Source organism: Macrobrachium rosenbergii, chromosome 10, assembly GCF_040412425.1.
Source record: "Macrobrachium rosenbergii isolate ZJJX-2024 chromosome 10, ASM4041242v1, whole genome shotgun sequence".
Lineage (NCBI taxonomy): Eukaryota > Metazoa > Arthropoda > Malacostraca > Decapoda > Palaemonidae > Macrobrachium > Macrobrachium rosenbergii.
This window is the reverse complement of record NC_089750.1, coordinates 65,218,702-65,233,425: the sequence shown is the minus strand read 5'-3', so window position 1 is coordinate 65,233,425 and position 14,724 is coordinate 65,218,702. Positions and strand designations below refer to the sequence as shown.

The following is a 14,724-nucleotide window of genomic DNA, read 5'->3' as shown; positions in this document are numbered from 1 at the left end:
AAACCTTTCAAAATTGCTTACTACTCTTAGAAGACCATTCTTATCTTTATAAATGTTAAGCTGTTTAATCAAATTTGGGATATCTTTGAGGATTTTTTTTATTAGACCGAAAGTACTGGAACAATTCGGGAAAAGCCAATTCTTGTTCTGTTCTAATTATGTGCAATCCAGCCTCTTCAAGAAAATTCTTATCTTGCATTAAACTAGGAAAGAGACTTGGATGTCTCTTTTTGACCTTTAATTTTAAATTATGAATGTATTGTAAAACCTTGGCACATATATTTTTCATGCCGTTGAAACTGGAACACTTATCCTCATGGATTAAATGTCCAGATATTTCACTACTGGCACTACCAAGGCTTGCAGCAACACACTCCTCAACATCAACACCTGATGCAGAATGTGGACTAGGTACCATAAAGGACAAGAAATCCGAACTCCTCTCACTATTGTCAGTATTCAAATCAGGACCAGTTATGTAATTTGTTTTTACCAATTGTCTTGAAGAAACACAGCGGGTTATGAAATCAGCTGGATTAGATGAACCACTTACAAAAGAGAACTTTACAGGGTGAATTTCACAGAGCTTGGCAATATGGGCAACTCTGTTAAGTACAAATGGAGTGCGTTTTTGCATTTTGTCAAACTTTACATTATACGCACTAACCCATGACAATGCAACTAAACTATCTGAGAAAACTTCCAACTCTTCAATGTTAATGGGCTTCAAACAAGATGGTCCAGTAAGATCCAAATAAATTTCTGTGACCACTTGAGTAGCCAAATCAATTGCATGAACTTCTAAGGAGGGTATAGACTTCGATTCAAGTTGAACATTAACAATCCTGTTCTTTGCACACACAAAAGACAAGCAATTCGTCACTAAATCTTGAATATAAACAACAACTCCAAAAAGGGATTTACTGGCATCGCAACAAGCAATTAGTTTAAACCGACTATTACGGCTTCCAACCACTCTTGGTATACTAATTGGCAAAGAAGCATTTGCCTGTTTCACTATATTCTTCCATTCTTGCTGAAGTTTCTCAGGCAACAAATCATCCCAACCCATGTCTTTACGACATTGAAGACCATGCATGAACATACGACTTCTATTAAGAATTGGTCCATTAAAGTTATATAAATCATACTGAGAGGCTATTGATCTCAGGATTGTCCTCTTTGTATTCGCAGATTCATCAAGACAAATAGGTCTAGTGGACAAGGTATCATCTGACCGATCCCATACAGAACCCAAAAGTTTAACCTTTCCTTGAGTTTTAGAACCCTGGTTGGCATCTATTTCCCTCTGCAATACTTCATCATTAGATGCCAATTGCTGAAGATGAAACTGGTAGGGATTAAAAATGGAATCCAACAATAAATATGCTTTAACCAATTCATCATGGGTATCCATAGAAACAGCACCATTATCCATATACAAATTTTGATAAAGCAAAGCTTTTAAATTTTGAAGGTATGCCTCATCTTCCTGAGCATCTACTACTAATATCTTGTAAAGTGCTAATAGTAACAAAGTTGGAGCACATCGCAAACCAAATGGAAGTCGAACATTCTTGAAACCAACAAAAGAATAATCATTTCTTTCCACATTACGAAACCAAAGGCATAGCAGCCTATTTGAATCAACCTCATTAAGAGCAATTTGATTGAACGCTTTACTTAAATCGTACACAAGCAAAAACTTATCAAATCTAAGATGAATTAAAGCTGAAGATAACTTTTGATTCAGATTAGGACCACTATGGATAGCCATATTGTGAGAGATTTTCTTAGCATTCTTATCTTCCTGGTAAAGATTAGAAAGATAGACAACTCGACATTTTGTAGTCTCTCTACTCAGGTTAAAAACTCCCATATGTGGCAAAAATGAATGGTCAGGATGCCTAGTTAGAAATTCATCTAGATTGTCTATACGTTCAATTATTCCAAGTTTCTCCTGCTCCTTGAAAGAAGCATCCATCAATTTAAGATATTGCTCGTTCTTGGACAACCTTTTGAAATTAGATTTCAATACTGCAATAGCAAGTTCTTTATTTCTACTTAATAAATGACAAATTTTGGGGTTCCAAAGCAGTGGCATAATTAATCGTCCAGTTTTATCCCTTCTGGTGTTACCAAGTGCATCTTCAACCAATGAATGGTAAAGTTCAACAGATACATCTTCATACTGATGACAATCATAATTCGTGAAAAATCGACTCTCAGATTCCAAGGCCTCCACCGTTGCTTTGTCCAACTCACTTTCATTCAACATATCCTCAACAATAACCCCATGGTAAGCATTAACCCTTGAAAGGTCTTCCAAGGAATCAGAAGCCATAGTTAGAAAGTTGAATGTACTTTCCACACCACTCATGGCTCTCAAAAAGCTAGTGTCAACCTTGCAATCCAAGGGTACACTAACATTACCACAATTCTCAACATTACTCGCAAGATCAGGTAAAAGTGCCAAATCTTCAAGCATAATACTAACATCACCTAATAACATAATTCCAATTTCAGTGTCAGCATAAGTAGACTTAGCCTTAGGGCCAAAAGGTACCTCTGAATGCCTAATACAATAGGCAGACCTTGTACCTAATACAAAATCTAAATTAGATATAGACTGAATACCATCCAATAAAAAACTGTCGGCCAATTTGTAACCTTTTTCAGTAAAAGTTGATGATATGAATGGTAAGTCAGGCAAGGAAATATTTATTCTAATCTCTGGAACACAAATAGCAGATATCAGATAAGTGTTTGTACCAATTGTAATGTCAAATTCTACTATCTTTGTGTTATAATCTGCATCAGAATTAAAGCCTTTCACTCTAAGCTTAACGTTATCGTTAATGACCCTTAAATTCTGTGAAATAGCAACACTTTCTTTAATGAAATTACTTTGGCACCCAAGATCTTTAAGTGCTCTAATTTGGTAATTACCATTAATAAAACAAGAGAAGGTGGGCAATATAGCATTACCGTCAGAAATATTGGGTAATGCATCCAATACAAGATTAGAACTGCTAGTGGTCTCATTGCTCTTCACATTCTTTTTAAGCAAATCTTTAGATGATGGCTGAATAGATGCTTTAGAACTAGGCTTATTCATGCTACTAAGAGGCTTTTCCTTAATATCAGGCACAGATTCTAAACATAAATAAGTAAAATGCCACTTCTTACAAGAACATCTGTGCTTGAACCTAAACTTACAACGATTTGTAACATGATCAACAGAAGCACATTTGAGGCATGCATTCAAAGACCTTAACTTGTCAACTTTTGCTTTTGAATCAGTGTATACAGGACATCTATAAATAGGGTGATTTGCATCAGCACCATCATCCTCAAAACAAAGACAACAACCTTTAAATTTCTGTGGCTTTATATTCAAATTAACAGCCATAGTTGAAGTTTCCTTAAAACCCAATGGAACATCACCAACTTCACTCTGTCGTTTACTCTTGGAACTAATCTTAACTACGGTCAAATAACGCTCTGTAGCATCAAAAAACTTGCTGTTCATTTCTTTCAGAGAGGGCTTGGTTTCATTTGTTATGTTAATGAGCTGTGTTTGAAAAGATTCATTCATACCCACCCAGAAAAAATACTGAAGTACCATATCAATATCAATTTTCAAAGTTTTGAAAGATTCAGTCAGTGTTTTCATCTTGCTTATGTACTCATATGGGTCACTACCATAAGGCATTTTCATTTCACTAAGCTGTTTCAAAGTGTTAAACTTCATAGTAATTGGTGAAGCCAAAGCCGAAATTAACAATGCTTTTGCATGAGCGTAAGACTGCTTATCTGTTTCTAAGGATTCAATTAGCTTCAATGCCCTACCTGTAACCTGTTGTTTCAAAAGAAGAAATTTGTCATATTCAGAATATTTGAACCTCTTTGTTGTGTCCTCAAATATACGTAAAAATTTACTGAGATCTTCCCTTCTCGGCTGTAAAACTTGGGCAAGGGGGCAACAGGGCTTTTCAACAAACTCCTAGCTGCATCAACACTACTTGGCTCATCATTTTCCTCCAACAAAGCAATACATTCATGAATATTGTCAAAATATTTATCAGCAGTCTCTATCTCATTTAACAAGTCTGCATCATTCTTAGTTTCAACGTCTTGAAGTTGAATTGATTTATTCAAACTTTGTAATTCGGTAAAAAGGGACTGCAGTTTATTCTTCATTACAGACTTTTCAACCGACGTTAGGCAAAAGAAATGATCCTTGTCATTATAAATCTTAGTCACCTGACCACGCCTTGCGGCTCGTAGCCTAACCAACTGCGCATTTGACATCATGAAATTTCAAATTTTTAGCTTAGGAAATTTTCCAAGGCAGATTTAACAATCTCAAAAAGTCTATGCAAACCAGTAACATTCAAATGTACCCCATCTGCCTTATACAAACTTTTATCACTTAAACGATTAGGTCCTAATATACAAATTAGCCTATCAATCAATTTGCACTTCTTCAAAAACTTATTAAAATAACCAGAAACTTTCTTAAATGTCTCAATATCCAGACTATCAAACCTACTTAAGGATCTATAAAACCGCAGTTCAATCTGGGTTGCAAAAATTCTTGCCCGTGGCAATTTCTCCCTTAGTAATTTGTAAAAAAGTTTGCAATTATCACAAATATCTGAAAGAGGCACACTAGAAGAGAAATCATTCCCCCCTAAAATAATAACTATGTAGTTTGGCCTATAGGCGATTAAATTTAACAACAGATCAGGGTTATCTAAAAATGTGGAAAATCGGGCCCCAGAAAAACCAAAGTAGGAAACCTCTAATTGTAACCCGGAATCAAATTCCAAATTCGAAACGTTTAGGGTTGAAAGATCCTTAACATACGAATGGCCAAAAAACGCCAATTTCATTATAACTCAAGAAGAAAATAGAAAATAATTCTAAACATACAAAAATGTGCCTTCCGGAACCACGCACACAAATACCACCCAGAGCAGCAGCCAGCATAACAAATTCCTCGCATCCCGCTGAGGATGCCATGTGTTGAAATTTATAGGGAAGACTTAAAATTTTAAATAACCATTAGAGATTAAATAAAAATCAGAGTTTATCTAATAATTTATTTACAATAAAACTTGCCCCACCATTAAAATTTAAGGGTAAAGAGAATAGCACTTTACGAATTACACAAATGGCAATTTATGATGGCTGCTGTCGATAGATTCTGACGACTTGCAAACGAGCAACTTCCAGAGACCTATTGGCCTATCAGGAAGTAGGATGTAATCCCATTTGCTAATCTTCCCAATTTAACACCTCCAATGCGTCTATAATCAAAAGGTAAATAGTTGTTAACGACTTAACTATGAGGTTAGAAAAATAGAAGTAGGCTCTTACTCTTACTCAAAAGGAAAAACAAAAAGAGAGAACCATTGAACAACATAGTTTTGTCATTAAGAATAATAAAATGAAATTATTTCTAGACAATGCAAAGGATTTATTATTTTAACGGGTAGCGAGAAGACCTATTTTCGTGAAGGAAAATAATGGGAAGTTACATGGGCGTGAGACGTTACACCAACAAAACCGACCCACCTGGTAACTTTTCCCATCTGGCATAGACGAAATGCTGTCTTGGTGAAAGATGACAAATTCACGATCCTGCTACTCCAAGATGGTAAGAGAGGCATGATTCCATCCGGCAAACCTTTTAAAGGTTCATTTCTTGAGGAGTCTTCATCTATCCAACAATAAAAGTAAGCTTGGCAAGAATTGCCAAAGTTCCGCTGAAATACACTTTGTTCACTTGAAAATTTTGAGAATACTGCTCCTCTGTCGAGAGATCAGTGAAGAAGACTGACTTTCTGTTGAGAGCTTGAAGACTTTCACGGTTGAGTGTTGGAAGAAGACTGGAAGAAGACTCGAAGAATACTGCTTTTCCCAAGAACCTTGATGAACAGTTCAACTTCTGAAACGAGCGTTCAAGGAGTATTCACTTGTTCTGGGAGGAAGTCGAAACTTGGGAATATGGAAACAATTTTTAGGTCATTTTGCTTTTGTAACGTATAAGGAAAACAAATAAAGGTTTAAAATCTGAAATGTTCTAATTTACACGGCACATTTTATTGATCTTAATAACAAAAACCATAAAACAAATTTTACCACAAAAAAAAAAGGTCCATATAAGCAAATTACGACTTAAAAAATGTACAATACGTGTTATGTACTTATTACATAAAATGGAAAAGATTTTCCAAAGGGAAATTTTTCCATACTGGCAGGAGGGGATTCAAATTTTATTTAAATTTGAATTACATAAAATGGAAAAGATTTTCCAAAGGGAAATTTTTCCATACCACCGTCCCGTGGGATCGAACCAGCGACGGACGAGGAATCAGGACTACAGTGACACACTAACCAGTCGGCCACAAGAGAGGTATAAGTGAATACCATCTCCCATGAACTCACCCGTCGAACTCAGGTGTTTTGCGTTTGGAGACGATATCCACCCACCTCTGCCATGTTGACCGTGTAGTGCGTTTGTCGCACGTAGCCATATTATGACTATTTATCACATCACCGTGATTCATATACAATCAGAAAGCTACAAACGTCCTTTAATATCCAATTCACTCTACCTCGGAAGTAATATATTTTCATATATGTTACCGAAGGGGAATTTCTAGTTGATAATAAGTCCACCGTCCCGTGGGATCGAACCAGCGACGGACGAGGAATCAGGATATCGTCTCCAAACGCAAAACACCTGAGTTCGACGGGTGAGTTGATGGGAGATGGTATTCACTTATACCTCTCTTGTGGCCGACTGGTTAGTGTGTCACTGTAGTCCTGATTCCTCGTCCGTCGCTGGTTCGATCCCGGGGACGGTGGACTTATTATCAACTAGAAATTCCCCTTCGGTAACATATATGAAAATATATTACTTCGAGGTAGTGAATTGATATTAAAGGACGTTTGTAGCTTTCTGATTGTATATGAATCACGGTGATGTGATAAATAGTCATAATATGGCTACGTGCGACAAACGCACTACACGGTCAACATGGCAGAGGTGGGTGGATATCGTCTCCAAACGCAAAAAAACACCTGAGTTCGACGGGTGGGTTGATGGGAGATGGTATTCACTTATACCTCTCTTGTGGCCGACTGGTTAGTGTGTCACTGTAGTCCTGATTCCTCGTCCGTCGCTGGTTCGATCCCACGGACGGTGGACTTATTATCAACTAGAAATTCCCCTTCGGTAACATATATGAAAATATATTACTTCCGAGGTAGAGTGAATTGGATATTAAAGGACGTTTGTAGCTTTCTGATTGTATATGAATCACGGTGATGTGATAAATAGTCATAATATGGCTACGATGCGCGACAAACGCACTACACGGTCAACATGGCAGAGGTGGGTGGATATCGTCTCCAAACGCAAAACACCTGAGTTCGACGGGTGAGTTGATGGGAGATGGTATTCACTTATACCTCTCTTGTGGCCGACTGGTTAGTGTGTCACTGTAGTCCTGATTCCTCGTCCGTCGCTGGTTCGATCCCACGGGGACGGTGGACTTATTATCAACTAGAAATTCCCCTTCGGTAACATATATGAAAATATATTACTTCCGAGGTAGAGTGAATTGGATATTAAAGGACGTTTGTAGCTTTCTGATTGTATATGAATCACGGTGATGTGATAAATAGTCATAATATGGCTACGTGCGACAAACGCACTACACGGTCAACATGGCAGAGGTGGGTGGATATCGTCTCCAAACGCAAAACACCTGAGTTCGACGGGTGAGTTGATGGGAGATGGTATTCACTTATACCTCTCTTGTGGCCGACTGGTTAGTGTGTCACTGTAGTCCTGATTCCTCGTCCGTCGCTGGTTCGATCCCACGGGACGGTGGAATTATTATCAACTAGAAATTCCCCTTCGGTAACATATATGAAAATATATTACTTCCGAGGTAGAGTGAATTGGATATTAAAGGACGTTTGTAGCTTTCTGATTGTATATGAATCACGGTGATGTGATAAATAGTCATAATATGGCTACGTGCGACAAACGCACTACACGGTCAACATGGCAGAGGTGGGTGGATATCGTCTCCAAACGCAAAACACCTGAGTTCGACGGGTGAGTTGATGGGAGATGGTATTCACTTATACCTCTCTTGTGGCCGACTGGTTAGTGTGTCACTGTAGTCCTGATTCCTCGTCCGTCGCTGGTTCGATCCCACGGGACGGTGGACTTATTATCAACTAGAAATTCCCCTTCGGTAACATATATGAAAATATATTACTTCCGAGGTAGAGTGAATTGGATATTAAAGGACGTTTGTAGCTTTCTGATTGTATATGAATCACGGTGATGTGATAAATAGTCATAATATGGCTACGTGCGACAAACGCACTACACGGTCAACATGGCAGAGGTGGGTGGATATCGTCTCCAAACGCAAAACACCTGAGTTCGACGGGTGAGATGATGGGAGATGGTATTCACTTATACTCTCTTGTGGCCGACTGGTTAGTGTGTCACTGTAGTCCTGACTCCTCGTCCGTCGCTGGTTCGATCCCACGGGACGGTGGACTTATTATCAACTAGAAATTCCCCTTCGGTAACATATATGAAAATATATTACTTCCGAGGTAGAGTGAATTGATATTAAAGGACGTTTGTAGCTTTCTGATTGTAGCCTATATGAATCACGGTGATGTGATAAATAGTCATATATATATATATATATATATATATATATATATATATATATATATATATATATATATATATATATATATAGTATAATATATAGCCTATATTTGTATATATATTATATGTATATATATATACACATATGAATATAACTTTATCACTTGCACATTTGTTCCGTGCATTAATGAGTTACTAACAGGACGTCATTTATTAAAAAAAAAAAAAATTACAAGCTTTCCAGGACTAACAGTCTTCATTGTCAAGTATCCATAGAATGACCGGACACGTAGTCCAGCTGAATTTATGTCAGTGTAGGGGAGTGGATTAAAGTCCTTGTTCCTGTTATTACCCTTATTCTGCTGTGTGGCCCCGCCATAAAATAGATTTGGAAAATATGATTTTTTTTTTTTACAGGAACACAAACAGAACAGCCAAGTGATTGTAGAGAATGCCTTCACGACACGCTCTAACAATGTAATGACAGGCAACACTGGCAATGGATTTAAAGACAGCCTATCATGAAGATTCATATACTCTTCAATAGAAAAGAAACGTATAAACACAAGAAACCACCTGGAAAATGAACACCTGGAAGGAGCGGCCAGCAGAGAAAGGCCAAGGTTACGAGGGCGGGGCCACACAGGTGAAGAAGGGTAATAACAGGAACAAGGACTTTAATCCACTCCCCTACACAGATATAAACACAGCTGGATTACGTGTCCTTTTATTAGATACATACATACATATGTATATATATATATATATATATATATATATATATATATATATATATATATATATATATATATATAATATATATATATATATATATATATATATATATATATATATATATATATATATATATATATGTGTGTGTGTGTGTGTGTGTGTGTATGTGTGTGTGTATGTGTGTGTGTGACTTCTTGCTTCTAACTATTTTATGTGTATGCCTGAGTCTTTCGAACTTATGTCTTTAGTGGTTTAGTCAGAAGTAGCAAAGATGAAGAATTTAATATATATATATATATATATATATATATATATATATATATATATATATATATACATATATATGACTTCTTACTTCTAACCATTTGATGTGTATGCTTGAGTCTTTCGAACTTATGTCTATAGTGATTTAGTCAAGTAGCAAAGATGAAGAATTTAATATATATATATATATATATATATATATATATATATATATATATATATATATATATATATATATACATATATATATACATATGTATGTGTGTGTTTGTGTGTGGCAGACCTAATTTAAAACAACCCTGTACCTGAAATAAGTCTTTGGCTTAGAAATGCCATTTCAATTGATTTCACAGCTAACATTTCGATACGTAAGCAACATATTTAGTTTTAAAGAAAATGTACCCAATGAGAAAACTTAAGCTTCTGCCAAGATGATTAATTCATTTAATTTTTTTGTGGACCAGTTAATATTTATGTTAGATACATAAAAAAAAGACAATATAACATTTTGAATACCTAGTTTTCACGGGTAAGAATGTGTAAAGACTGAACAGAAGTGTAGTAGCAATTCTGACTATTCATTAAGCAGCCTTACCTAACTGGAGCAGACACAATACTTATCTGCAGCAATGTAACTAAGCTCTGTCACCTTACTGAGGCGGATATCCACTACGCAGAATTGTTCTAGAGATTCAAGTCTATGAAATGCCACTGTAAAAACGCACTCACCACAAGTGAGAAATTATTAAAAAAAAACCCTCATCACAAGAGAGAAATTAACTTTTTAAAAGATTCTTTGTTCGATTTATGAACAAAATACAAACACACACACACACATGAACAAACTAAAAACCAGAATTGAGCAAAAAGGTAGACGAATTAAGAAACAGATATCAAGTCAAATCAATAACAATATAACACAGAACGCAACAGAAACAAACAGAAACACGAATAAAATACCGAAACTCATCTCGGGGAACTAGGGTGCCTCCACGACCGACAGAAGTTGCGCGAGATCTTCTTCATAATAATAATAAGCGAGATTGATTCTGCAATGGAGCAGAATGCAAAGGAGGAAGGGAAAAAGGAGGTCGCCCTATATCCCGGAAGATCTGTCCCCAAAGATAACGGGTGAGACGCTCTGGCCCTGTTTAGCCTGACGGAGTGTGTCTACAGCCTGACGAAGCGGAAGGACGAGATCGCCTGCAAAATCAAGGAAATTTTCTGGGGAGTGAGTGTCCGGGAGGTAGGGGAGGGGAGATGCTGGTGGGGATGGGAGGTGGAGATACTGGCAGGGGGCCTAGTAGGAGAAGTGAAGATGATGATGAGGGAAAGGGGAGGGTTAGGAATCACGAAGCAGGGGGAAAAAAATATAAGGGACAAGATTTTTCTGCATCGCCAAGGAGATATCTAGGGCATAAATGCGAGGGCAGCGTCCAGGAGGAAGAGGGAAAATGTCGTTTTGTTGTTGGTCTGGCTTCAGATATTGTGCGAAGTTTTGTGGAGGAAAGTAATTGTTTGGATGTGAGAGGGTTTGTCTGTGTGTTAGTAAGGGCCGGGATGCCAGGTTTGGATTATTCATTGACTAAGAATAGGAAGAGCCTTTGAGAGTGTTTAAATACTGACAATTTAAAAATGAATATCAGTAACTGCCCTTAATTAGAGGTAACTGTGAAATAATATTCGTGGCGCTTCTTAACTTAACTCTCTCCAATTTCCTTTTTAAATTAGTGACGCTGAATGAACGGTTTTATGATTCCCTTCCCCTCTACTGCAAGGCTTCGGAATTCTTTTCCTGCTTCCGTTTACCCTAACTCCTATAACCTTCCATTCTTCCCGACACAGGAGGGGGCAAAAATCCCATTCTTTTTCCTTCCTCCATCTTCTTCTTGTCTTCAAGACTGGGATAAGTAGCGAATCGGATGCCTTGATTTGTCGCTATGGTAACCATCTCTCCCATTATTTAGCGTTGATATTTTTTAATATAAGTTGAAAGATATGACGATTTGCCACCATGGAAATCATCTCGCCCATAAAAAAGTATAAGGATTTTCGGAGTTATAAGCAATGCGGCTATTGTTCAGTCATTCTTGATCAGGATATTCTTCAGTTGTTCTTCTGAATAAAGAAAAACCACGGAACAATTTTTGCTGAGGTTGTTGGCTATTTAGATGGCCAAAAGGTCATCGTCAAGGTCAATCCTTTGTATTTATTCTGTTTACTGGTGTGACTATACCGAGTGCTCTCGTTCTGTATAAGGTCTTTTGATGTTAATTTAGTTATTGCATCCAGTAAGTATTATATATTTTTGCTTGCCATTTCATATAATCAAACCTGCAGTAAGAAGGTGATTATAGCATATCCTCTAAAAACTGTGTGTGTGTGGAATCCTACTCAATAAGCGCATTACAAGCATCTGTTATGCACAGATGCTTACAATGAAACCTCTAAAGAGATGGGATTTAGCCTTTCGAAAAGATGCCTATAATGTAGCATATGGCAACTTGTTTAAATAACTTTTACACAGGTGCTTCTAACGTGACACATATAAACTGTTGAAAAGATAACCAGAACGCCATTCTATAAAAGCTGCTATCGTAACTTTATGGAACAGATGCTTAAAACGTACTCAAACAAATCCTCCTCTGACCTCATGGAGAAGACTGTACTAGGCGTTCTATAAACATCTCTGTCGACTCATGGAAAAGACGCCTGTGTCGTGGTCTGTATGTAGTGTAAATTAAACGTTAAACTCAATGCACCTGACCCCTTCGTGCTAAACTCTCTTGCGTTATTTCGCTTGTAAATACGATGACTGGTAGGAGAAAAGAAAACAGAAGGGGAATGTCCAGCGCTTCAGTGTTATCAAGCGTATTAATAACACAAATGTGGTTGGCCGTCTTTTATTTCCTTTTTTCCTACCGCCATTTTCAGTATATATATAGGTATATAAATATACGAGTATATAGATATATTATATATATATATATATATATATATATATATATATATATATATATATATATATATATATATATATATATATATATATATATATATATATATATATATATATATATATATATTTATATATCTATATATATTATATATATACAGTATATATATATATAATCATGAAGCTACAAATGTCGTTTAATATCCAATTCACGCTACTTCGGGAATATCCCCGATGAGGAAGTATCAGCGAAGAAGAATTTTTTAATGATAAATGGGTCGGTACCGCCGGGTCTCGACCCCTCGACACACTACCTTTCAACGACTCCATTCGACGGTCAAACCATGTTGGCTCGAGACCCGGCGGTACCGATTCATTTATCACTTAAAAAATTTCCCTTCGGTGATATTTCCCCATCAGGGATATCCCCGAAGTAGCGTGAACTGGATATTAAACGACATTTGTAGCTTCATGATTGTATATAAATCACGGTGTAATAAAATGTCATATATATATATATATATATATATATATATATATATATATATATATATATATATATATATATATATATACATACATATATGTATACATACATATATATACATACATATATATATATATATATATATATATATATATATATATATATATATATATATATATATATATATATATATATATATATATATATATATATATATATATATATATATATATATATATATATACTGTATATAACCAGTATATTTCACGTGTAAAGAATTCAAACCAAAAGACAAATTGCGTAACAGTGAAGATGGATCTATTTCAGCTGTGGTAAAAGTGAATCTGACTTACATAACTATAAGCACGAGCTAAGATAAAAATCTCATCTTCCGTGAAGCGTAGTGGTTTTGGCGCTGAGCTTATTGTACCCCTGACACATGGTTAAAGAAAGAATCTTCAGTGAATTTTCTATTCGGAATTTCAAGGAATTTTACATTAAAACTATATCCAGAAATTTGTGATATAGCGTAGTTAAAGAGTTCGTTATATGGCCGTTGGTCTGCTACAGATGTGTTGGATTCGATCAACAGATTATATATACACGCGCGCGCGCGCACAAACACACACACACACACACACATATATATATATATATATATATATATATATATATATATATATATATATATATATATATATATATATATATATATATATATATATATATATATATATATATATATATACACTATATTTTATATGTACTTATATGTATATAAGTGCGTCTGTTCTTTGCATTCAGTTCAGCAAAAAATATATGATAGTTAATAGAAAAAGACGTAAAGATATTAAAACCTGAAAAACTGTCCGTCTAGTCACACACTCCAACGAAACGAAAAGATTTTGGTATTCACTAGTTGACACATTCCTGGTCTCGCTCGCGTCTTCCGCAGCTGAATTCGTCCCGAATGATAAAAGCATCTTCTTCGCTTGAACCTCACTTCACAATTAGATACAAGCCATTAGCTCCGACACGTGCTCGTTTGTTTCTCTGACTATTATTAGGATTTGCTAATTAAATTTCAAGAAGGAACAAAATGAGAATCCAGGATGGTTTTCAGCGTCCCCGAATGTTGTCTGTTTGTAGTGGTTTTCCTTTTTTTTCTTTGAATGTTTTCTATTTATAGCTTTCCTTTTTTCTCTTTGAAAGTTTTCAATTTATAGTTTTCTTTTTTTCTTTGAATGTTTTCTGTTTATAGTTTTCTTTTTTTCTTTGAATGTTTTCTATTTATAGTTTTCCTTTTTTTTCTTTGAATGTTTTCTATTTATAGTTTTCTTTTTTTCTTTGAATGTTTTCTATTTATAGTTTTCTTTTTTTCTTTGAATGTTTTCTATTTATAGTTTTCCTTTTTTTTCTTTGAATGTATTATATTTATAGTTTTCCTTTTTTTCTTTGAATGGTTCTATTTATAGTTGTCCTTTTTTATGTTTTCTATTAATAGTTTTCCTTTTTTTCGAATGGCTTCTATTTATAATTTTCATTTTTTATGTTTTCTATTTATAG

General features: G+C 35.6%; 1 protein-coding gene and 1 long non-coding RNA gene across 3 annotated transcripts in view; both read right to left on the bottom strand.

Annotated features, from left to right (window-relative positions):
- The window catches only part of LOC136842727 (uncharacterized), a 146,763-nt gene that overhangs the window by 60,721 nt on the left and 71,318 nt on the right, over positions 1-14,724 (bottom strand). The gene's annotated exons all lie outside the window — the stretch shown is intronic.
- On the bottom strand, positions 65-6,337 carry LOC136842944 (uncharacterized). Its single transcript, XM_067110959.1, has 2 exons — positions 5,584-6,337; positions 65-5,315 (listed from the first exon to the last, which is right to left on the bottom strand). Exon 2 carries the CDS (start codon positions 3,752-3,754, stop codon positions 65-67), a length of 3,690 nt encoding a protein of 1,229 aa, XP_066967060.1. The 5' UTR covers positions 3,755-5,315; positions 5,584-6,337.